The 26924-nt window shown below is 39.3% G+C and overlaps 1 protein-coding gene across 2 annotated transcripts in view; it reads right to left on the bottom strand.

The window, feature by feature from the left end:
• The window catches only part of PCMTD1 (protein-L-isoaspartate (D-aspartate) O-methyltransferase domain containing 1), a 41114-nt gene extending 14641 nt beyond the window's left edge, over positions 1-26473 (bottom strand). For both annotated transcript variants that reach the window (XM_068189045.1, XM_068189054.1), the window contains exons 1-3: positions 26335-26473; positions 8284-8710; positions 4165-4267 (exon numbers count right to left, since the gene is read on the bottom strand). In XM_068189045.1, the coding sequence (XP_068045146.1) occupies positions 4165-4267; positions 8284-8590 (410 nt within the window). In that variant the 5' untranslated portion in view covers positions 8591-8710; positions 26335-26473. The remainder of the gene's footprint in view (positions 1-4164; positions 4268-8283; positions 8711-26334) is intronic.
• Between the last annotated feature and the right edge of the window lie 451 nt (positions 26474-26924).

Here is a 26924-nt window from a genome sequence, read left to right as displayed (position 1 = left end):
GCAGTGTCCACTACAGGATTTATTAAAAAGTATTTCACTTGTTGTTCTCAGGGCAAGAATACATATTTTTGTTACTATCAAATACTTGGAAAATGTAGGTTTAGTTCCTAACTAAGTAAAAGTAGATTCAATTGTCTTTGGAGCCTTCTGGTTAACAAGGTAAATAACAAGTAGTATTTCCCTCATACCTCTAAATAAATAAAATTACTGTGTTTCAAGCCCCTATTTTCCTTCCCTTTTTATTTAACATAACCTCTGGCATCAAAGAATTCCACTACCTGTGCTGCTCTGATTAAATATCAACAAGAATTCACTCACTACTAAAAAATAATTATTTATACTATCTGAAATTAAGTTATCAGTAAGATTTAAACTGAGAAAATAATCAGTAAGTTTTGGAGACAGTTTGCTTTTTCCTGCTTAGATTTTTACTGCAATCACTAGCCAGCTGGCCAGAAAGAAGAAGCTCTATTTTTCTTTGTGTGTACACCAGGAAATTGCCTTTCAAATCTAATTTAATTAAAAAAGTGAGCCTTTAGAGTTCTACCAGTACTCTTACATTTCAATGAAGAAAAACACTCCACTGGAAGATGTTCTTTAACTCCAACACAATCTACTACAGGACTTCAGGAAGAAGTTTCACCCATAACAGTTATCCCAGAATTAGTACTAGGGTTCTTGTCACTTACCATTGAAGTGGATTCTTTTGATCCTGAGAAGGGTTGGTGATTTTCTTTCACAGCAGGGACTTCACCAGCTTACCCAGGTTTGGGTTTTGATAGGGTGCTAGAAGATGGGCAACCTAGCCTTGCCCTGTGGCTCTCTCTCCGAGCTGGATATTCTAGGTCTAGAAGTTGAATGGGAGCAGAAAAGACAACACATTCCCCTTCAATAAACAGGTGAAGCGGGGCCTGGTACTTGAATATATGTGTTTTAGATAGAGCCTTCTTAAGGAATGATTCTTTCCCCCTTAATTGGCATGCATTCTCTGAAGGTTTCAAGAATGAAAGAGAGCCTTACATATATTTCAGACTCAAAGAATTTTCTTTAGTCTATACCTAAAATCTTAGTACCTCAACCACCATGACACTTTCAGATGTTTTCAAGAAAGAACTTCTCCTTTGCTTTTATTGGCAAACACACAACATCAAGTAAATGAAGGCAGCATTTTATCTTTCAGAATGCACAACTCCACCTCCATTTAGAGGAAAACTGTTTTTATAGATTGGTGGGATATGGATACAGATACAAGTAATTACTGAAATTATTTGAAACAGGTATCTGAGAACTCCTCTTCTGATGAATAGCTCCAGAGGCCAAAACTGAGATAAGACCAGCTATCAGAGACAGATAGCCTTCCCTTTAGGCTGAATCTCAAATCCTTCTGGACATGCGAAGTTTATATACTGTCAGTGAAGTATATACGTCTGGTGAAGTACCTTACCTGAAAAGTAACCTTGTAATTGTACTTCAACAACATTATTATTAGGAATCAAAAATACATGTTAAACTGTATCACACAGCAGCGGAACATTCCCCCAATACAAATGGCATACAAGAAATATTCCATCTTGTTTTATTAGGCAAGAACCCACCTAAATCATCATGACCCAGCTCCACACAGAAGTCAGATACAAAACCAAGGGTCTATTACTCCAAGCAAAGGAACAAAGTTACTAAGTGTTTATTTATGATCCAAGCTGAAGCTCTCCAAGTACCTACCCATAAGTTTAACATCATGGTTTGTGTTTCAAAAGCAGAATGCTTTGAACATTCAAATCAGACTGCAGAACTTAATACACTAAAGAAATAATGCAGGAAAGTGGCAAAACAAGTGGCTTTACTGAACTTCCCATTTGCATATTTCCAAAACTGTCAGGAACACACATCTTAGTCTCTGTGCTCTTTATGTCCCCTGGGTACATTGTTGGAAGATGCTGGTCAAGTGAAAGTTATTTTTCACACACACATTCACTGAGACAACTAACTACATTCATACCAGTCTGCCATGTAACCTATTTTCAAACAGCGAGAACTCCTGCTTGGAATACACCAGTGTTCAGCAGCAGACAGATACCACAAAACTCTTCCTTCCCTGGGTGGTCTTTCAGCCAAATACTAAGCTGACCAAAGTAGTAGTTAAGTTCAGATGGTGCAGTCCTGTAACTTTGGGTAAAAATCTTTCACTTATACATGAAGATTCAGGAAAAAGTTACTGAAACAAGAAGCAAAACCAGACTTACGGAATCAGAGAACATTACTTTGAGAGTCAGCTTAAAATTCAAGATATAATATTAATACTTACAGTAAAAACAAATACAGAAGAACCCTACCACAGGGAAAAAAAATAAAACACACATCATCTTCATTAACTACATTAAAATACAGAATATTTACAAAGAAAGCAATCAGCCAGAATCAGCTATGCAGACAACTTAGTAATTCCCCCCAAAACACAAAATCCAACCAGGCAACCATTATTGTATCAGCTGAACTGCAGCTATTACAAGCAGATTTCTAACAAAAATCACTTTCACAGAAGTATAATTTTTGTTATGTTGGTTGCGGAGAGTTGTATTTTTTTGGAACATATACAACACTGACATTTACTTACATCATGTCTGACAGTTTTATCTCAAATCCTTGCACGTTTTGAAGTGTAACCAACCCCCCCAGTGTTCTGCTATTAATGTACTAAATTATCTTAATCAAAGTTTGTTTTAATAATGACAAAATTTCACTGCTACCCAAATTTCCTTTAATTTCTGTACATAAACCTATCACCTGATTGGTAAGACATTCCAATCAAAACCAGCTTTTGTATGTCTTGTACAGACACCTATAATGCAGGTATGTTCCAGGATTCACTAGCTAGCAGGTACACCTAACTTAACAGAGTCATTAATGCAGTATTAGTAGTGATCACAAATGACCATATTGCACATGCATTTAAGACACATAAATTGCATCATAAAGCTGCTCACTGAATCAAGTTTTATTTGTTCTAGCTTGTGTTATAGATTAACCTCACCCAACATAAATGCTTGTATTAAGATAATAATAATGAAAGATATGCATGTTCTCCTACATGATTTTATTTATTTTACTGGGCTAACACGGTACTAAAATAATGTAGCCAGTATCAGAATTACAAAATTTACTGCAGATACAGGTAACATTAGGATGACACTCTTCTGTTACTAGGAGCATGAAGAGAAAAGCTTGTGGTCAGACATGAGCTACTGAAGTTTGGGGTATGGAAAAAAGTTGATTGAGCTCCAGTCAACATAATCAAGAATGTGGCAGTCATAAGGCACATTACACAGGTAAAAGGATAGCAAAAATTTTCTCTGCTGCCCACAAGGGAAGAAAGAGGTGTAGAATGTGTAATTTTTAGGTTACTCCTACAATTCAGATTTGCTGCATTTCCAGAAGTTACCTTATAATCACTGTTGGAGCATTTATTGCCTACAAGAACTTTTTACGAAGAACAGCCCTAGCCAGAACCTTGCTTTCCCTTCAAAAGAGGCAGAGAATCCCAATACTCTTATAGGCCAACTTAAAATAATAAAAAATTGTTGAATAGGTAGAAGCAATAAGATTCAAAGCCCTGGAACCCAGAGTTATACCCTGAAGTAAAAATGAGTAGTGCTGTGAGCATAGATGAATATTCTTGAGTCCATCTCTTCAGGAAGTAAACATGAAGGCAATTAGAAAAAATTACTCATGTCCAGATCAATAGGGGTAGATTAGAAAAAGTTAATACTGTACAGAGAGATTATGTAAAACTACATAATAAAAACTGATTTAATGGATAAAAATTGCTCTATATGTGCAAAGACACCCACATACCACATCACTCTCCTAAACGCATATGTGCATGTACGTGCACGTACACACACGTACCCGTGTATGTATACACATCGCCAAAACACAGGGAAATCTACTTTGCTAAGCACTGCATAGCAGAAATACTCCCATTCCTCCTAAGAGTGCTTTCTTAAGCCTCAACTTACCTCATGAAGTAGGGCCACAAACTGCAAGTTTTAGGTTTTGGTAGTGTGATGCCATTCTTCTCCCCTCCCTAAGCTCATAAGCAATGACACGCTGAATTTAAAACCAAAAATGTTATTGCAAAGCAAGCTAGACAAATTAGATACTTACTTATCAAAGCTATCACTGTATTTTATGAAGCTCTCCAACTTTTCCTTGGCATATTCTACCACATCTGAATGAAGCTCTATTCCATGATTTATCCCAAAAGGTCCTGTAAATAAAAAGAGCATAGTGTGTTTTTGTGATGTTTCTGTTCTAAGCACAACAAAACCAGCATGGAACAGCATTATAGTGCATGGAACAGCACTATAGTGTAAAAACATCAAAAAATAAAACAGAAGTCTCCAAACACTGATAGACAAAGTTATTTTTTGCATCTGCATTACCAGTGCTTAAAGAGGAAGGTAAAAGGCTAAAGGTTCAATAAAAGAACAGAGACAGAACTACAACAAAACAATTACAGAACAAATTTTCTTTGTAAGAATGCAGAAAATAAGTTTACTACACTGACGTCAGTCTGAGCAAATTCTTTTTCAAAACATTACTTACTTATAATACAACAAATATAAACAAATATAATTCAGTCTGTATTTTGATATTTAGATTTTCAGGCTTTCTTATGGCAAACTGTTAATCTTCTGACAATTTAGAGATTGGGGATTATATCCCTTAGCCATATATGCTCTTCTATTTTGCAGGTTGCAAAATCAGAAATTTGTTCCTGATTTAATATAATAATTAATTTCCACCAAGAACAGTGATATTGCCAACACATTATGTTCATGCAACACAACCCATCACAACTGCATTGCCTTCCTGTGATCAAATCCAAGTATAATTCCAAGTCAAACTGTGTGCCAAAAGTTAATGCTATTATTTCAGGAACAAGAAGAAATCATGAGACAGTATTATGAGGATTATCCACATCAGGAAGGAATCTGAATCAGACAGTCACATTTGCTGTAAGGATTCTAAATTTAACATGCACTCATAGCCCAGGGTCTTTAGTCATTGGAGCATAGAATTGGAAGAGGGAGAGGGAAGGGAAAGAGGGAAAGTAAACATCAATAAGATTAGACAAAACTTATATTTATATCCTCTACAGCATTCTAAATCTTTCCTAAATATTTAGCTCCGTGATGTTACTCCAGTGAAACAGAATTCAATTTGTCTTTTCTAGGACACAGATTAACAAAACAGACCTAGGGTTAGTGGAAGAGGTTTTGTTTTAGTGCAACAAAAATACAGCATATAGCTATATACCATTAACCTGACCAATAACTGCAACTTTTAACATAGTTTAGAACATTTTCTGCTGGGTGAAATAAAAGCAATCCATTAGGTTACCACTTGCAGTGCTTTTAAGACCTCACTGATAGCAGGCAAGAGGTAGTTATCATCCAAGGGACATTTCTCAGAACTTGTGAAAACATTTACCTTCTGCTGATATTCATTTTTACTGTAAATTCATGTTATTATTGGTCACTTTAAGAAAAACATTGGCATAGGCAACCCCTTTCTAGCTGCTTAATATCCTCTTGTACCATAATAGGCTATGATGTTTCTAATGGCTTTACAGCATACAGCAGCATTCAAGGTAAATTTTCTTTACCCAAAAATTAATCAAAATTACTTTAATCTCATAATTTTAAGTAAATTAAAAATGCATAAACATAATCTGTCCAAAAATTCACATGTACATTCCGTCAAGTACCTAACTTTGAAAGCAACTAAAACATCCTGCAAGTGTCAGTTGCTCTAACAACCTGAAATTAAAACTATGAATGTAGAACACTACCACATCATCATACACTACAGCATCCGTAATTTAAATGGAAAGATAAGAAATGTATTCTCTTCTTTCACTGGGAAAGTCACAGCTGGACATGTAAGCAGAGTCAGCTATTCTAAAAATGTGAAACCAACTTCTTGACTACTCTCTGAAATCAACTGGCCTCTTTCAGCATAATGAGAAAGCAATTCCACCACCTGGTCTGAACTTCATTTACATTTTATCAGTTTCAGCAACAATTAATTTAATATCTGTGGACTGGTACACAGTCTTTTTAGTATGTTGCTACACTTAGAAGCGATCACCAGTTTCAGATTATTCAATAATTTAACCTAGTCATTTTGACACTGCCAGTGTGGCAGAAACATTACTCACTACATTGTCATATGGAAAGATACCCAACTACTGTCAAAACCTACATGGTTCTGCTTCTCACTGCAGTGTACACTGAAATTGTTTTGAAAAAAAAGTGAGCTTTTAAAAATGAATATGGTTTCTTTGTCAGAAAACTACATCTGTTTATTTTTCTTTGTTAAAGCAACTATTCTCTGGCTTAAAACAAGCACTTAAGTATAATTATTATATGTAACTAGTTTTATCAGAAGGAGTATAGTAAGAAAATAAAGACACAAATTCCATTTATACCTTCTACACCTCAGCCTAGAACTCAAAACATAGTACAACACTGATATTTCAGTGACAGGATACAGCACTCCAAAACATGGAAAGTCTACTTCTGCAGCAGTTGCTGCTCCAGGCTGCTCAAGCCCTGCTAGGGACTATCAGCACCTGAGCTGCCTTTCTGGGAACATCTGTAGGGTAAATGTGCTCCTCAGGGGCTGTCAAACTCAGCCAACCTCATCCCCTGTAGAAGACAATTCTTTTCCTGTTTAACTTCCTCAACTCTGCATATACTATCCTGAAGGACAGGAATTCTGCTTAATACAGAGCAGTCAAACGCAGGATTGTTCAACAACCACTCAAAATTGGCTTAGTACAGAGATACAAATGCAGTATACAGAATAAAATGCAATAAATGTCAGTATCTTTTTTTTAAACATATTAGTTAAAAAAGCATAAGTAACACAGCTTTCCACAAGACAGAAATTAACAAATACCATTAGTCACTACCCTTAAGAAACATTTTAGAGAAAAAAATGCTGCAATATTTACTAATTGTTTTAATACTGAACTTTAAATACCACAATCCAATTTAAAATATCTACTCTCAATTAGAAACACTCCCAAACAGAGAAAAGCAACACTCTAAGAGAGGAGAGAGCTTTATCTTATTTTTACCTGTGAATGACCATAATTCCTGTTTCCACAAAACAGTTTTTATTTATTACTATTAATAAATAATTCTTTTATCTATTAGTATTAATTAGAACAAAAGATACTGCAGATACCAACAAATGATGTTTGTTATGCACTATTAGTCATAATTTCTTCCTTACAATAAATAAGAACTGATGTCAAAGTAACTAAATTAATTGAAAATGAACAAACCAACTCGATACCTTAGTTTTATATATAAATTAATTTAAGCAAAATCTGCATATCAGCAAGATGCCTGCAACAAAGGAAAAACTGCATACAGTATGGTCAAGAAAACTTTATCTACGAAAAATACACATCAAAATAATTACTGCTGTTTTATGTAATAAAATAATTCGTAAAAAAATAAGTTGTTAGTGCATTTGCTATGTAATCTAAATGCTGGGCATGAGGAGATTTAATGCATTTTTCTGTCCAGGATTTGAAATTTAATTTAGGTAACAATATTTAGTTCCATTTTTTTTCATATAGGGAATGCATTTGCAAACAAGAAAAAACACAGTGTTAGTGTGTTAAAATTCTTTTGAAAACACACACACCTGATTAAAAAGTCTCATCAGTCTACATTCCAAAATCTTCTCACTAAAAACTGATTAAATGTATTTTGAAATAACTGTTTGCATACTGACACAGATTTATTTTTCAGTTAAGTTTCTTCAAGAGAAATAAATTAGCCTTTAGAATTAAGATTTTCACTTCCATAAACTGAAGATCAGAACAATAACATACAGTAAAGGCAAAAAGAGAGTGCAAATGCAGATGAAAATTTTAGTCTTCAAAAATTGTTCCACTCTACATTTCCCTTTTAAACAAAAATAAGGACTGTTTCCTTTCAAATGAGAATTTCAGACTACAGAATGCAGGAAGAATTGCCTCTTCCAAAATACCCAAGAAATGTCATCAAATTAGAGCACCAGTGAACTGTTTGCAGATAACAATATTTTAACAACACATCTCAAAGAGCCAGCCTTATGTATGGTACTGTCATTGTTCAAGAAGTAAAAGTAAGGTTTTACAGGGCTTGCATAATCTCATTAAATATTCAAACCCACTATATTTGAATAAAAACATTCAGGTTACCTAATATTAATCATTACCTAATATTAATCCCACCATTGTACTCAAGTACCCGGTTCCACTACCCAGATTTAGAAAAGACAATCCAGGCTGAAGTTTCAGTGCTTCCATGACTTCAGAATAAATGCAAGGTGCTGACAAGTGTATATTCCCATGCTTCCAGGCCAAGTCTTTGTAAGCATTGTCCCTGTATCCTTCCAGGTAATAATCACCACGATCAATCGCTCTGAAGGCCTGCTCCACACTCTCCGTACGAATGTACTGAGCTTCTTTCAAGTTATCAATTAAGTCATCGTTGTCTTCTCCAGCACTCACAGCTCCTCCCATGCTGAACTTCTGTGGTAATTCAATTAGTTTGCAAAATACATTAGGAGGAGAGTTTCCCCAAAAGTATACGTTTGTAATGGAGTTTCAGCTGTTTTTTCAGAAGGACATCACAAGCGAATCCTGCAAAACAAATTAACAACTATTAGCAAGTAATGAAATACTGTTAGTACTGGATAACTTTATGAAGCAGAACTAGGAGGTAGGACAGCTAGTACTCAATCAAAATTTTGTCCCTCAGATTTTTTAACTCAGAGTTGACAAACATGGGCTTAATACACCAGCATGGGCTGTCTGCAGTATGCAAACCCTTATGCAGCATTGCTTGCTAGACACTGCAAGCCAGTGCTAAGAACCTTTCACCCCTGTGGCATATTTGAGGGGGCACCTACAGGACAGCAACTGCCTTTGGGTGAGCTCTAGTCCCATCCTGAGAGCTAAGAGTCCAACAGCAGCTGGAGTGTGTACCAACTTTGCTAATTTTGAAAGGAACTTGGTTCCCATGTGCTAAGATCACCCTATGGGGGAAACAAAGCCCAGTAAGGGATGCTGTTCAGGAGATGCTTTTCAGATGTTCACTTCTGAGCTGACACAGAATACTAATGCAGATGCAATGGCACATTGCTCTCTTCTGGAATCAAAACAGGAAAGCTCTCCAAGTATGAGCCCCTCCCAATGCCTATCATATTCACTAGAGGAATAAAAACTCCTTAAGTACCTAGAAAATTTTAACAGCTTGCCAGCTCCTAAGTGTAATTTTACACAGCACACTGCAATAAGCCAGTTTTGCAATAACTTCAATTATTTTGAAGTATTAACTTCAAAATAATTCCTTCTGATCTATAATTTATCTGCAGTTATTTCATTAAACTCAAAATCCAGACATCAGCATTTTTAATGTTGCATGAATTATCAGTAAAATAGCAACAGAAGACCAGGAGACAGGAGAACAGAAAGTTTAATACATCACTTCTACGTGAATTGAGCACACAGTGAGTATCAGAATAATGTTGATAACACACTGAAGTTTCAGTTGTTGCTTAGTAGTGTTTACCCTAAGCCAAGGAAGGACTTTTCCATTTCCTACACTCTGCAGTGAGCAGGCACACAAAAAGCCAGGAGGGACCATGGCCAGGACAGCTGACCTGAACTGGCCGAAGGGATATTCCATACCATAGGGTGTCATGACCAGTATATAAACTGCAGGGAGTTTACTAGGGATGCGGGTGGAATGCTCAGGGCTGTTAAACAGAGGTGAAATGATGACTATTCACCATTCAGCTGTGTGCCTCCCTCCGAAGCAAAACCAATTCCCACTGACATTCTGGAATGGGAAGAGGCAAAAAGTCACCATGTGCAATTATCCAGCAAAAAACCCCTTTGATTAAAGTAGAAAAATCAGACTTCTGAACACCTTAGTGCTCCACAGCAGAATAAGCAGGCCTGTGTGTGTTCAAGTGCACAAGAATATTTCTTTTTACTTGTGAAAAAACTAAAGGATAACTTAGACAGAAAATATGAAACCTGAGATATTTTTTTAAAAAGTTAATTTTTATCTTGAGATATGTTTGGAAATAAAAGTAACTAAAACCATAAAGATAGGAACTAAGTTTTCTAAAGACTAAATTCAGCAGCTACACTTGAGAAATGGGAATGCCGCTTTCAGCTCTTCCTGCGGGGTGCATCCATCACCTTGCACCAGCAGATGGAGAACTCGGCTAGCCATCAGCACTGTGCCAGTTAAGTGCTGTAACACACTGCAGAGCCGGCGGATGGGAAAACCTAAAGCTTTAGCATTTCCATCAACAAGTGCCTTCACTGCTTTCACATACCATTTTTTTCCTGTAGATAACATTTTTCTAATTTTCAATGCTCATGACACTGCAACAGACTATTTTAGGTATTTGGTAATTTTGTATTCTTGCAATTATATGATGGCTCAAGTTATTGCAGAATCACAAGACTTTCTACTGAGGATAGCCATCAAGTGTCTCAGCTTCAATAATGGTTATCACACAAAATCTCGAAGCCAAGAACAGAAAAGGTGTGGTTGACACTGTGACATTGAGGTAAGCAGGGGAGAAGAGAAATGGAGTCTCCTCTCAAGAATGGGATACAGCAAAACAGCGTGGCTATTTGGCAGTGCAGTTGAGGGCGACATATCATTCTAGACACACTGTCACTGTCTGAACAAGGTGACATTAGGTAGATGACAGTGATTGTGTTTGCTTTTAAGGTATCTTGGTTTGGTTCGCATTCATTAGTCATCTACAGTGCTCTACTCTGCACACTACAGCTACAGGTAGGCTAAAATGCTGCTCATATGGAAAGTATTTTAGTTCAAAAACAAAAAATGCCCTAGGAAGTGAAAGAAGTAGATCTTTTCATGAGAAGTGGCCTCTTGTGCTGCAGAGAAATACTTTTTGATAGTTCCCTTTCCTCCAATGCTTTTAAACACACAAAAGAAAACATCTCAGAAGCCATTTTGGCACAGCTGGAGAAAAAGGGCAAGTTAGTCAAATCTTCCTTTGAGTGTTGACCCAGGACCAAGATAAAACCAGCAAAGCATACTATGATAAAACTTTCTACACAGCTGAATGCTCACCAAAAACATCCTGTGAAGCTCCCTGATATTAAAACTGAAACACGTGCAGTTCACAAAGAGCACAAGCAACATTCTGATGCCTATTACACCAAGAGGTATAGCAACTTCACAAGAAAGATGAAGGTTTGTCAAGTTAACAAAAACCATCTATTGCTTTTAGCCTTAGGAATCTCTGGAATACAGGAGCCAACAGAAATTATGGTATAGCAGTTAAAATTTCAATATAGTCTTGTTAAAAAGTTAATTCACTTAGTAAAAATAACTGCAATTAAAACAATCTTCATTTTTCATTCCACACTACTCATGAATTTATTTTCAGAAGCTGGAACCCCATCTTGAAGTTTCTTATATTCACAATAAAAATGAAATGGAAACACTTCCCAATTTCCCTAACAATCCACACAACTGTGTAACACCACCACCTCTGATCTGCCTCTGACCTAACCTTGTAATCAATTTCAGTGAAAGTACCTTAAATAATTTCTGGGTGCTTTTTTGATGGTTTTCCTTTTTTTTTTTTTTTTTTAATATTGTCACATTAATCACTTATTTTTGGCTATGTGGCTGAGATGACAACATGAGTGCATTCTAATTCCACATTATTTTGGTTTCAAGATATGCAAAACTCTTAGCTGAAAAGTTAGTAATTAAGTATATGGCTAACCAAGATTTTTTTACCAGCTTTTAAAGGGACACAAGTTTTGCATGTTTCAGAATTTCTACAAATGTAATTGCACTTTAAGTTAATTTCCTGGGCCACTACAGACTTGCACACACTCTTAAATACAGTTTAAATATCGTGCTAGCAAGGTATCCAGTTAATCTGCCAGACAAACCTCATGGCCATTGCTAAATCCATATGATGCCAAATATATTAAAATTAAGTACCTTGTAATATTGACACAACCTGACTCCATATAGACAATTACTCAGAAATACAAGCTACTTGAGCTGGCTTACTTGATCCTTACTTTATTTCAAAGAATGGAAATGAGAATAATAAATGGAATCAGCCATATTTGAAGTCTCCTCCTCACAACTAACACAATTTTCACTAACACATCAGCTTGGAGAAAGATGACACTGTATCAGGAGTGTGATACATTACTTTAAACTTATACATAGAATACAATCTTGCTTGGTGAATTTTCCCTCTTTCCTGTAATAGGGAGAAGACAGCAGTAAGTCACTGTGCTGCACATTAATATTAGGATTGAGCCGTTCAGTTTCCCCAAAAAGGAATATTCTGTGACTGGCAATAGAAGGGAATTAACCATGAATGCACACAGGGGCCTGAAACACTTCAGTCAAGTTAACAATTTCAGTTTATTCATAGCAAAAATCAGCAGCATTGCTCTAATCAGCAGAGATTCTAAGTTTCCCAGGCTACTAATCAAATATCAGACCTACTCCTTCTTGGCCAGACTCAATATATGATACCCTTGCAGCTGTTATGAACTCAAGATCATGTTTTGCCTGTCCTCATCCCATCCAGTGACTCCTACAACCACAGGACTTCAATTCAGTATTAACAGCGACTGACACAAGGAAATTCAACCCCAAACTGCAGAGCTGAGCTTAAGATTTCAGCAGGAGCTTTCAAACGAACAGTATGATTGATTGTGATCTGAAAGAAAAAGAGTAATTCTACTATTACTTTCATTCAGCAAAGACTGGAGAAAGCCAAAATATGAAGTATGTACTGGCAGTAACTGCAGTAGGTGACTACAAAATTAAAAATAAAATGCGGGACACAGATGTATTTTAGAATGATGTCTTCATAAACATTTTTTAAAAACTTTTACACCTATACTTGTTGCTAAACTGATACTGAAGGCAGCAACAAGTTTAAGTCCTTTGGAAATCCAGCTACTAGAACTACCTTCTCTTCCACAGCTATTTGTTTTATCACCCCAAGCAGCTATGAAAGAAAATCTGTTGTTTTTTGGATATATGATGCTACTTGGTGCATTAAGGAAAACTCTATAGAGAACACTGCACATTTTTGAAGTCTATACTCTAGACTAATCTTAAAAACATTCACTCTTAAACTGCTGTTCAGTGGGCCACTTCAAGAAGCTCTTCAAGTTAAACAGAAACAAGTACAAAACCAAGTAGAGTCAGCTCTCCAGTGAAGTGCACTCCACAGAGCATACTTCAAGGTTCTTTGCAATAGAGCAATGGAACAAAAAATAGACCACAGGATTAGCGTTAAGTCAAATGAATGTAAACAGCTACAACTACTGACTTAACCTGAATTGCATTGACCTACTTGGGCAGAAAATGTTTGTCAAGTCTGATGTAAGCTTAAGCTCTGATCTTCCTGTTTCAGCTTTCAACAGCTGTTTATGCAAGATTCCAGGTATGTGCCTGCTTTCACTCTTCCTCCACCTCCAGTCACCTGAACGTGCTGAACAGCAGACATGGTACTGCATTCCTCTCAGAAGAGGTACTGAAACTTATAGAACTCCACAAATGTATGAGCAGTGACAAGCATATAAGCACATGATCAAATGAATTTAACCTTGGCAGCTATACAAGGGCATAGTGTTAGACTAACTTGCTGAGTAGCTACTGAACTTTTTTTTTAATATTAAGACAGTTCACAGAAACTTGAGTAAAAAAAATAATAATTAACAGAATTTTGTTAGTTACTTTTGTGTTTGTTGGATTGCTTTTTGCTCTTCTTTGAATTAGGAGACATTCCTTTCCTGGTCTATGCTGTCTCTTGTACCTAATTTGTTCTTCTCATCTGAAGTTCTATCTACCCACTTTACACCATACCAATGGCATGAATGCTGAAAGGAACATTTTTCTATACATAGTTCTGTATGCCAGACCTGTTCTCAGATATGCTGATAAAGGCTTGAAAATGCAGTACCTTTAACTACAAAGCAAAGCAAACAATCCTACATACGTCCTGGACTAAAATTTCCATGTGCAGCTTAACCCTACATCCTGACTTAGCTCTCCTTATTGCTTAAAATCTGGGCAACCAAAAACTTTTTGCAAAGCTAAGTCTCTCAAGCTTCAGGAGCAGTTTCTTCTTCAAATACAGACTTCAAATTCTTCTTCAAATATAGACAACACGTTGTATGTATACCTTTATGACTGAATGAACAGTAGCTCTGCCTTGATTCCTAGTACCATATAGTGTACAATCAACTGCAGACTTCAAAATAATTAATACTGCTTCTCTACCTGCAACAGTCCAAAACAATTCCTTTTGCTTAGCTTTAAGACAATGCACCAAAATGCTCTTGTCTCTGGGGAGCCTAAGATGACTTAATGACCTTTCAAAGTTCCACTGAAGATCTAAGCAAAGGGTGTCAGTTAAACCCAATGTCTAATATGCAGAAAGATTCCCTATCCTTCCTCTGATACTAGTGTCTGTGACAGAACCTGGCAATCCTCTTCTAGCACATTTTGTAAAGGTCTCAGCTCCTGAGAGGTGTGCCTACAGCTCTGTCTATTCCCAGGCCACAATTATTTTTAGTTTGTCCAGTATAAACTAGCCAAAGAGCTTTATCACAGACTGGTTGGGAGAAAGGGGAAAGATGAAAAGCTTCTCTCAAGGGCCTAACAGACCCACAGAAACAGGAGGTACCAGGTAATAGCAGTTTGTTCACTGCCTAAAATATCAGAACTTCACTAGAGATATGAATTGATATTGTTTAATACATACAGATGTCTGATATTCACTGAGCCTGTCTCATGCACCTGTTTTGCATATCAGAAACTGCTGGCTGTGCACATATTTCACAAATTAGTGAGCTACAGAGTGACCAGGCTGCAAAACTCATTGTCACAATACACAGCTTAGCAGAAAGGTATTTAACAGAGAGTATTCATTTCAAGCAGGTTCATATAAGCCATAACAGGCAAATGTTAAGAATCAGAAGAGCTGTAGAGTCATGTGTAAAAAGAACTGGTTCTGGTATATCTAATTGTTTGGCCTGAAAAGGCAAAAGGCATAAAAGTGACACAACGCTCTGCAAATTTATATATATATATATATATATAAATACATATATACATACATATATATATACATATATATATAAATAGTGAAATAGTCAACATTTTTCAAACAAAACTTGTTTCTTTTCAGGAAAGAAGTTGGTTAATAATTTAGTTTGGGTGACCAGAACATAAAAATGATGTTCCTTGACTTGAAATAACCTTCAGAGAGACCCCAGTAACAACTGGGGGATGGGGAGGGAGAATCCTCTTTTATAATGAAACACAAAGCAGGTTTTGTAAGTATTTTCTGAAACATATTTCAGAAAATATGTTTTCATTCTGAAACATATTTTCCTATCCTTTTTCCATAAAAGTTGTAGCTCTTAAGCAGATCAAGTCACACTTCATATAACTCTGACTAGGCAAAATGTGGCCCATAACAAAATTTTCACAATTTCAGCCAGTACTAAAGTTCAAAGCTTACTGCACATAAACATTTCAAGTTATTTAAATAACTCACTTCTAGCAGCAACAGAACAACATACGCCTGTTGCCTTTAGCAAAAGAAAACAGAAATGAGGTCAAGTGTAAAAATAGAAGATCGCTGCATTCCTGACACTTGAAACCTCATCTTGGAGCTATGCATTTACTTCAGTCTCTACCAAAAAAAAAAAAAAAAAAAAAAAAAAAAAAGGCCCAATTAAAAAACAGAAATATCAATCAACTTTACCAACCTCCAGGTACACTAATTTTTTTTGGTTTCTAATCTTCAGAAATGTATCTAAAAGCTTCAAAATAGCACATAATAATCACAGCATAAACAATAAATACTGTATTATCATGATGTTTACTTTCAAAGCCTGAGAATCTCAACTTTTATTTATTATGTATCCTCTTCTTATGAGATACTAAACCAATACAATTTAAGGAAAAAATATATCCCAATTCTTCTGTGCTTGATTTTTAAAACAGTACAGTACAATACAACAGTATCTTTACAGAAGTTTTTTTATTACTTAGTCCTGTAATTCTGAAGAGGGAAGAATTAGTAAAGCCTACCCCTGTTTCCCTTCCTCAGAACCATGAAACAAGATTCTTTCACTGATGCAATCTTCCAGAAGCATCACACTGGAATCACCATTTTTTTTCAAAAGTAATTTGTTTACTAATATTTGCACACTGAGTCAGTTTTATCTTGTCAAAGAAAGCAATGGATATCTACCCTACTTTCTTCTTTTTAATTCCCAAATCCTGCATATCCAAAAGCTTTAGGCTTTAAGGATCCATATCATAATTTGTCTCAGTCTCCACACATACCATAAACCCATGAACAGCACAACCTATAAAGATGTGACTTTGTCCATAAATCTCTATTGCTTAAGATTTTCAATGCTTACTTTATATAAAACAGAGATAAATTTCCCTTTCATGGTTCTAACCAAAAAAGTGATGATTTATCCAAACTTTCAAAACATGCTGATCAAGTACGAACTAAATCTATATTAAAATTCTACCAAAAAGTCTCTAGTCATCCAGGGAAAAAAAAAAAATCAACACTTTAGTTTACAACGTAAAAGGTTACAGCTTTAACACTGTGATCAAAGTCTGTTTCACAAATGTTCATACAAATATTTTATTATTCTCCCTACTTTGAGGTCGTGTTTCAAAGTATTGCTTGGTAACAGTACCATTTTAATTTACACCTCTGTGGCCAGTCAGTATCTTCTACCGTAAATTTTCCACAGGGCTTGCAATTGATTAAACAGATTATTTGCCTGCACATATTAAAGTTAACTTTATTGGGTGATGTGACAGAAAGCTGTTCTGCACACAAAGGAGCAGGTCTGTATTTACAAGTGGGGGAAACACATGTGAATACCCTGACCCAGCCTACCATCAGCTCTCTCCACACTCCCACCACGGTGCCTCTCTGAGGCATTTCTCAGATCCAAAGATGTGACTTTTACAGAGCTACAAAAGTTACCATGGCGAGCTGTTGGGGAAGATGAAATAGGAAAACCTTATAAATATGATTCCCTGGCAAAAGATTTGGAAAATACAGACACTGAGATGAGAACTAGATTTGAAATAACAAACCTTGACTACTGAATAACTAGAAAACAATAGTATAGCCAGGTTGAAAACAATCCCCGCTTCTGATTAAACAATGCCCTTTACCTGCAGATAGGTCCAAAGGTCAAATGGAATGCTCTGTCTCACCCCCAATGTAAGGTTCATCCCACACCTGTGACCCTCCCCTGAAGTATCAGGTATCTGTGACCCCATTGGCCCAAGTCCTGTTCCAGCCCACCTTGAAGCCCCCTGATAAGGTGTGCCCGAGGGACCGGACACTCTCTTGAACCTTCCCCTGGGACCCTCACCTGGAACCCTCGCTCCCTCTCTCTCCCTCTCCCTCTCTCCCTGGGCCTGCCACGAGTTGCGCGTGGCAACTCCAAGCAGGGCCTTTCCCCCTTTTAATAAACCACATCTTCTAAGACCTGACTTCAGAGATCTCTCATCCATCCAAACCATCCTGGAGTCCTGCGCTTGAAAGGGGAAAGGGACTTGGGAATGGCACAAATCCTGTGAGGGGATGCTTGAGGGAGGAACCAGAAGTGGGGAAGGGAAAATTCACAGTGACTAGGGGAGACACAAGCATGGGAAAGCCACAGCTATAGTGACAAGAGAAACAGGTAGATGTCAGCAGGCTGCAGGTCAGTATGTATGTCCAGCTGTGCCCTGCCTATCCTGTCAGACTGTCAATCTCCTTTTGCAACTCCTTCTTGGGCCTCTGTTTGGTGCCCACGTGCACCTACAAGACATGGAGTCAGACCACAGGTCACAAGGGCTGGTGAGGCTGTGATGCCAGCAAAGCAGGGCGTGACCTTCTGCAGGTTCAGGTGTAATCACACAGAATACCAAGCTGGATTGGCCAGTGGAGTGGCCTTGGAACTGGGATGGGACACATTGGCCAAGTGACGCACCTGGCTGCTGGAGAAACAAAGAGAAGTCCAAGGAAAGCTCCTGGAGAATCTGTGATGTTTGGGAATGGCAGCTGAGCACGTGCACATGAGCACACAGCTGAGCATGCGTGTAAGAGGCAAACAGGCATATACAGACTGAAGAGTTCCAGGGTACAATGAGTGCCTAAACTCAGTAACTGGAAAGATTTGTAATACAAACACACATGTGTTTGCACACATTAAGCCTGGCCATCTAGAAAGAGTAACAGGATGAGGCCATTGGTGCTGTCTGTGCTTGCATTAGTGCTGTTGCCTGTGTTGGTGTGGTGGCAAATTATAGACGTACATGCTGAATATGTGTGTTTGTTTGCTACTGAGAATACGTGCTTAGCCTCACAACTCACTGGACCTGAGGCCATGGACACCTGAACTAAAAACTAGAAATACTTGAGCAAAACTCCTTATGGGCCTTCTTTAAAAGCACAAACCAAAATACATCAGCACATTTTAAACTTGAAAATATTTCTGAATTACTGGTTTTCTTTGTTTTCAGGTATGAAACAAGTACTATTCTAAATGTGGCTCCAAAGTTGTAATTTACTTACAGTACCAACAATGGAAGATGTCATCTGGAAGGGATTTGGAGCATTTGTGAAAGGTCCAGTAACCATTCCAAGATATTCATACAAATACTTCAGCAAAAAATGGAAGTTGAGAACCTTTTATCATTGCCTATATAGCAGCTGTGCACTTGCACAGCTCACGATAATCATCATTCCCACAATCTTACTGTATCAGGTTTTTTGCAGTCATACTAAGCACATGGCTTTCACCTTACGTAAGTGTAGTTTACAGATATAACACAAGAGGCTGCTACACTCACACAGCCTGATGGAGTTATATCATGGACAACTCCAGTTTATCCAGAGCATGCCAGAATGAAGAAGTCAAATTTTACACTGACTTTTTCTGACAACTGAATTACTTCAGAAAACATTACAGAATCTCAGGAAACTTGGCAGTAATGAGTCTTAGTCATGATGAATGCATAATTAACTGAAGCAAATAACAAGAGACTAAGGCCTATGGGATTTTATAATCCTGCAGATGTCAGCTCAGCAGAAGTCAGAGAAACTCAGCAGCTTGACTTTTCTGTGTCCTTCCAGTTTCACTGACCTTCTGACCACAGGAATGCCAAATTTAGAGTTTCCTGAAGGAAGCACACAGCAAAGTTTAACAAACTGGACTACACTGAATGGAAGGAAAACCACAGTTCATTCTCAAAAAGGTAGAGGAAACAGTTTTGCAAATACAGAGCAGGATCACATGCCCAGCAGAAGAAGAGCCAGCAAAGCCCCACCCACTAGAATCCAACAAGAACTACAACAGTAAACAAGAACTTCATGAGTCTCAGGCAAAGATTTTTAAATGAAAATCAAATCCTGTAATGGCAAACTGATGTACCAGCAGAAATACAGCATTCTTGATTACTTGAAGTTGTTAGTACTACAGAAATATTAACCATTTGTCAAAATTAAGCATCTCCTTTCGCAACTGCTTTGGAGTTCAGTCTTTCAGCAATGCTGACTCGCATTCATTTCAGTCATACCTGTCAAGCAAAAACAACTGTTCTGAAAATATGATTAAGAGGATTGCGACTCCCACAATCATCTCTTTTTTTAACTTTGATTTTTTTAACTTTGATATACAGACCATGATATAATAGCACAGTCATCCTGACTGGGTTGAATAGTATTACTTGGCTTTTTCTTTTATATATCAGGAAAACCACATGGTAATTCCCAAATATCTGCTAAAAACACTTGCTATAGAAATAAAAAAAAAAATCTCAAAATAGTAATCACTTCTTATTTTCTGCCAACCACATGGTCCTAATTCCTCTTTTAATGTTAAAACAACTACTTACAGGGATCAAGCCTTTCATCTGGGACAGGGATGGCACAGGCATATCAATTGCTGACTGTGATTCACTAGCTATTACTATAAACAATTCCAATTACTATCACTTCACTTACAAAAACCACACATTGATACAGAAATCTCCTTTTGGAGAGGCAATTTTTTTAAAATATGAGCAAATAATTAGGACATGTCACCTCTGAGATGATTTCTTTGAAATCTAGTTCCCTCTCACTCCTGAAGACAACTCATAACAAATTATATTTGTTTTACTTGAAGAATGGAACCAATACATGCTTTTAATACTTACATTCATTTTGTTTCTACAATATTACTGCATACTGCCTTTCACTACATCTTAAACTAGTATTTTAGAACAACTATGATTTGACTCTAACTCTTACCACTAAATCTAAAATGACATTTGTAGACATCAGCTGAAAAAAAATCTTCCCAGTGACAGATACCTCCTGGAGAAACATTATCCAGCATTACAAAGTTGTCACTATTCATCCTGAAAATAGTTTTCAAGATTGCTTAATTTGCCATTAGAAATATGCACCTATCACTTAAGACTTTAAGAAGCCAATTGCTAAAAAAAAGGAAGACATAATTATGATTACTGACAGCTTTAATAAGACTTATCTATTTAGAAATCATGCAAAGAAAAGGTTTTGCAATAAAAACAGCAAGCTTCTGGTATTTGTGATGTGACTCGAGTGCTCAAACACAGACTTCTAGTGCTATTTTAGGTGCTCATGGTAACTATTGGCTACTTGGGCGGTGCTACAGCAACAATTAGTGCTAAACAACAAAACAGAAAACTCTTCTGCCCACATCCTGTCTTTGCTTCTCTGCAACTAAGTCAGAGGAGCTGCTCTGTGTCACTTAAGACTGCTTTGAAAGGAACCTAACAGGTGGGACTGGAAAAGCAACCAGATAGAGGCATTATTAGCCAAAAAGAGACCAGAAGAGCAAACCTGGAGACACTGACTTGTAACCAGTCTGTCATCACCAGGTTCGAAAAACATTCAGAACAGAGATCCTGTTTACAGTCTCTACACTGCCATAGAATTGGTTGGTTGTCCACATGTTCTCTGTGCATGTGTGTCTCTAAACATACACTATCTCCAGTAAAGCACACATGTCATCAACCAAGACTAGGGCTCTCTTCTCTAACTGCTGAGCTACCCCTAATTCAGATTTGTCTGCCATCTTTTTTTTTGTTTTTAACACTTCAAATAATGTAGGCCTTCAGTTCCTCTCATATCTAACAGCTCCATGCTGACAACTCTGATGCCCTGCAGCACCTCCATATAAATGTCTTTCATTCAGGATTAAAAACATGTCATGTCACTATCAAGCCACTTGATGAAAGCCTGTTACCTTTTAAACCTGATTTTAAGGTTCTGTTGACAAATTCTGAATTTTTTTCCTCAAACAAGGTTTTCAACATTAATTCCAACCTCTTTTACACCCTAGAAACACAGCAAATCCAACTCTGTTTTGCAACTGTATGCTGAGCAAATACTGATTAGAGAAAATCAAGTGAAATGCTATACTTGAGAGGCATTCCAAACATCACCTGTTATACCACATTAACAACACTCACAGTATCTTAAACCTCCAACTGCATGCAACTCATAGAGCTCAACACTCTGTACTTGTAAAAGCAAGAACTTTACAGCCTTTCTTCACTAAACAATAAAGCCAGAGCTCCAAAACGAGCCTTCATTAAATTCATTCTCTAAGCAGCAGGCTCCAAGTATTTTTCTGCCCCAAGACAGCCCCTCTAAGAAGAGAAGCTCCACAGTAATTCCCAACTCAAGAACTTCTCCGTATGAGAATACACCAGGACCTGTACCCTGTGAGTTCCCATGGTGACTCCCAATGTCACACCTAATCTCTTTTAGGGCTGCAGAGTTTGTCTTTCTTTGCTTATTTAAAGTGTTCTGTAATGACCTCTAAACCAGTGTCTTTTCCTCACAATAAAGGACAATTATACTTTTGTGCTTCAATTGAAAGGACTAATAAAATTAACTGAGAAATATGTCACATACCAATTGTAGTCACAATGTGTAAGTGATAAAGACCCTACAGTTGTTCTCCAGACCTGTTTCCAACCCTATAGGTTCCAATCCTTTTCTTCCTTCCAAAAATAAGTTTCTTTGGACTAACTGCCATTTTTAAAGACATTTTTGCTTACAGTTTACTTTTACTTCTTACTTTCAACATTTCCAATAAGCTTCTGATCAGAAGTAGATTCAGCAAGAATCCACATACATACATTCCATCAGTATTCCAAGCTCCTTGAGGTTAACATCACTGTTGACTTTGCAACACTTCCTCTGAAACATGAAGCAGGCATGACATACCAGGACAAAAACAACAGAAAACCAACACCCCTCTTCTGAATGCCAGCCAGCTATCTTTCGGTTCTATAAAATATTATATTCAGCATCCTGAGCTGCTACAAATTCTATCCTTTTTTTCAAGGACCAGAAGTCCAGCCCAAATTTCTTAAGTAACAAAGCAGCAGAAGCTGCTTTAAGAGCTTGCATGAAGGAGGCCTGAAGGCTTTCATTAACATCCAGTGCACACAAATAAGTCCCAAAGGAATTGGAGCACAGTAGTTATTTCCTGATGCTCTCATGTAATTATACCCATAATATTTGATATAACTACTACACTTCATTCCCTGTAATTCCATAAATGATGAAGCAGAACAGCGTGAACACAGTTCACGCTGCAAAGCAGATAAACTAGAAGAGCTTTCCATCCAAAAAAATCCACACTTGTTGGAGAGGATGAAGCATGCAGATCAACTTCCAACCCTACTGGAAGATTCCTGGAGTGCTTTGGGCCAGTCACATATTTGATTATTCATTTGCAAAACATAATTGGATCTACATTCTACTCACTTCTGCTTTGAGGAGTTTACATTTTAAGTAGGAAAAATAAATGAGATTATTTAAACCATGTCTGCATTCAAGAGTGCCAAGTGCTGGAGACTTCAAGGCACTTTTCTTACACAGAGAGCTAATTAATCATCAGCTACAGAACATCACTTTCAGTTCAGCAGGGTAGAATAGCAGATCTCTGTGACATTCCTGCTGAAAATGGGAACAAAGCTGGAAATGACAAGAACACGTACATGTAAAGACACCTCTCATCCAGAAAAAAAATGACTGTATTTTCAGGTGTTTCTCTCCATGCACCTAAGACTGGCATGAGCATTACCATAATGCTTAGTATTTCAGAATTGCTTTTAATGTATTTGTTCTGGGGAACTTTTGAAATACCTGACATAAACCTTTCTGAGACACTGCATGGGGAAATTTTTTTGCCTGGTTCTGGGGGGAAAAACAAGAACAGTGTACTACAATGTCTTGCAGTAGGAATTTTGTGCTAATGTCTTTTAGCATTGTTTGTCTTAACACTTACACCTCCACTGGTATAATGCCTAAGAAGCCTACCTTTAGCTTCAGAATACACACTTCCATCTCAAAGCACTTCAAGTTTACAGAAACATAGCCAAGTGACTGCTCTGGTACAGTCCACCACAGGCATGGAAAACTACAATATATGCCTGACAGTGAGGTCCTATTTTTAAGTCTCCTATTAAGCAGAAGCCTCTTCAAAAGGAGCTGCAGGTTGGGGCAGTCACTGACAGGCAAACAAAAGACTAAACTATAAAAACCACCAAACTGTCAAGATTATGATTATAAAAATGGCAAGATTTCATAATTTATCAATAGAATACTGCAAAATTGAAACTGGCCAGTCACGTATCTAAAGCAAGTCATGACACAGATTAGATTAAGAAAATCCAGAAAGAAGGCCAATTAGAGAGGCACGAAGATTTTAACAAGAATTCTGGAGTGAAGATCAGAGATGATGCAGGGAAGGAACCTAACCCTGCAACAGACACAGTAATAAAATCTGGCCATCCAGGACTGTCCAGTATTACATACTTTTTTCTGTTTCTGTGATTTCATTATATTCTCCTCACTGCAGTCCTCCCAACAACATCCAATTGTATTTTCTAACATTTCTGAGGGACACTGACTGTTGTAAAGAACATCTGGCTAAGTGTCCATCTCCAAAGCCCTCACTGTGGCTCTCTGACCTCACTCACTTACTTCTAACATTCCTATCATTGTATTTATTCATCCAGAGTCAGTGAAAATACCAATTGATTTGTCACACATTTTTACACCTACACATCCAAAATACTTTCAAACTTTCCCAACAAATCAGGCAGGAGTTCTGCAGAAGACAGCTCAATTTATCCAAGCCTGATTCCTTCCAGAGATGGTCTGCCCAGAGTAAGGTAATGGTCCTGTTGGGGGGAAAAAAGCATATCACACATTATAATTCATTTGCAAATAGAATGGATTGAGGTTATAAAGACATTCTTACTACAGATCATTGTAATCTACTAACTCTAAGTACTGGATTTTTTGTGCCTTGCATCTAGAAAAGCATTCTCTAACACAGAGGTCACATGGTCAAGAGGAATTGGGTACCTTCATTAATTTGCTGAAGTGCTGACTAGCCTTATTCTGGGTATTTTTTAGGAGTATCTCAACATTTGCTGCCCTTTATGAGAAGAAACCTTACATTCTTGCTAAAGCCTGCAGTTCAACTGTGCTTGACTTATTAGTTGACAGGAGTAAAAAAAATGCCCTAGGAGAACACTATGTTGGCACTAGCAAGTACTGCAAGGACACAAGCATTTTCCATACACTGGAGCAGTTTAGTACTTTCATAAAGAATTTGTTTTCAAATAGACAACCCCTCACCCTTCCACCTTAGGTGCTTGTTTCCATTTTTGTTGTTGTTGCTTTGTTTTTTGGTGTAGTTTTTTTTTTTTTTTGCTTTGTTTTTTGTTGGTTGTTTTTCTTTTTTATGACAGAGCTGCACAAAGGAGGCTCAGGCTGCTGACCGAGTATCAAATAAATGCCAAGATTCCATCTCCCTCTGCCCCCCCTTCCCCTTCCTGCAACTTCAGAGCGAGCCGCTGACAACTGCCGAGGCAGGGGGGAGGAGGGCGCACGGAGGGCAGACGAGACCCGCACTCTCACTGCAGAAGGCGGCCCGAGGATTCGGGCCCAAGAGGAATCCCATTAACACCGCAGCTCAGCTACAGACGTGACCTCAGGACGCCTCCTCGAGCTGATAACAACAAAGAAAACAGACGGGAGGAGGTGGCAGCCCCGGAGCCAGTTCCTGCTCCTCCCCTTACTCTTCTCCCAGCCAAAACAGCGACCACAATATAAACAGAGACAAAATGTGCGTTTATGGCAAAGCGGGGGGCAGAGGCAGCTTTCTCCTTTTCCACCGGCAGCTGCCGCCAGGAATGCTCACCGACCGACTCATCCTGGTTTGCGGGAGAAAAGCGAAGTTATCGCGCATTTCACACGCTTTATTTATGTAAACAAAATATCTTCCGCCTGCTGCAGCCGCACCACCTCCTCCATTCCCAAAAGGAGAAATACCCTTCATTAGCCCACGGGTTTTTCTCGAAAAACAAAATGTTGTCTCACGCACCCCTCAACGATGCCTCGGCCAGGAAGACGCAGCCCCCACAAAGCCTCTGACGTTGTAAAGACTCGACAGTGAAAAAACCAAACAAACTAAGCCCAAAGAAATCCCCAAAACCGCAGGCTTCCCTTCTCGCTGCATTTCCTCAAAGGCAAAAAGCAAACGCAGAGCCGTCGTAGGGGGGAGGCAAGGCGCTGAGCCGCAGCGGGGGACAAGCGCTGCCCTCACCTTGTCTGTACCACCACCCCCCCGCCTGGATCTCGAGGCTGGAACCTTCTCTCTTGTCCCCGTCCTCTCACAGCTGCCCAGGCCCACGGCAGCTACACCAACCAGCTCTCCTCCTCCCAACCCGTTCTGGGCCAGAGATTATTCATTACGCAGACGGCGCGAGATGTGGCAAGGGTCGGGCAGAGGAGGAGGAGGAGGAGAAGGGGCTGCCGAGGGCGTACGCACAGAGCCCGTCCTGTCCCTCCCCAGGGCGAGCCCTCGCCCTGTCCCGGCTGTGCGAAAACAACCGCCTCCCCCTCATCCCCCTTCATCCGCGCCTGCGTGCGGGGCCCACGGACAATGCGGAGCACAGCGTCCGGGGAACCAGAGAAGGGCAGGGGCCGGAGGGCAGGGGCCGGAGGTCCGGATTCTCCCCTCTCCCGCCGCAACCCACCGTCCCGGCTGTCCGCCGGGGCCTCCGCGCCGCACAGCGCGGCCGGAGCGCAGCTGTGCCCGCCCCCCGCACAGTGCGGGACACTCACCCGTTCCGCAGCGGGCCCCGGACCCTGCGCTGGGCGGCACCGGCGAGACCCGCCTGGGGGGGATGGGGGGCGAGAACTGCAGGCAGGAGAGCGCTCCGGCAGGCCGCGGGCAATCGGCTGAGCGAGCGGAGGGCTGCGCGGGGCGGCCGCGGGTCGGGTCGGCGGCCGGTGCCGGTGCGAGGGACGGGACGGGACGGGACGGGACGGGGGAGGCGGGGCCCGACAGCTGAGAGGATGTAAACAGAGCGTCACGTGACCCCGCCCCCCGCGCGCGGGGCCGCCGGGCGAGGCGAGGGCGAGCGCTGCGCCGCTCCGCGCCCGGCTCTGATTGGCCGCTCGCTCCGCGGGGACAGCCAATGGGCGGCCGGCACTCGCGGCGCTCGTCACCAGTCGCCCTGGGGTCGCGGGGGCCCGGGCGCTGGCTCCCGCTCCGCGTTCCCCCTCCGCCGGCCGGGAAGCGCTGCTGGCAAGCCCGTGTCCCCGGCCCGCTGGTCTTCCGTGGGCCACCGAGGACAGAGAGCAGCACCGTGTTGTCGTGCGGAAGGGCCGAGCGGCGGCAGCACCGCGGGTGGGCGGTGGGGGTCGCGCAG

Source organism: Anomalospiza imberbis, chromosome 1, assembly GCF_031753505.1.
Source record: "Anomalospiza imberbis isolate Cuckoo-Finch-1a 21T00152 chromosome 1, ASM3175350v1, whole genome shotgun sequence".
NCBI classification, from domain to species: Eukaryota; Metazoa; Chordata; class Aves; order Passeriformes; family Viduidae; genus Anomalospiza; species Anomalospiza imberbis.
The sequence above is the reverse complement of the archived record's forward strand: the minus strand, read 5'-3'. Positions and strand labels throughout refer to the sequence as shown.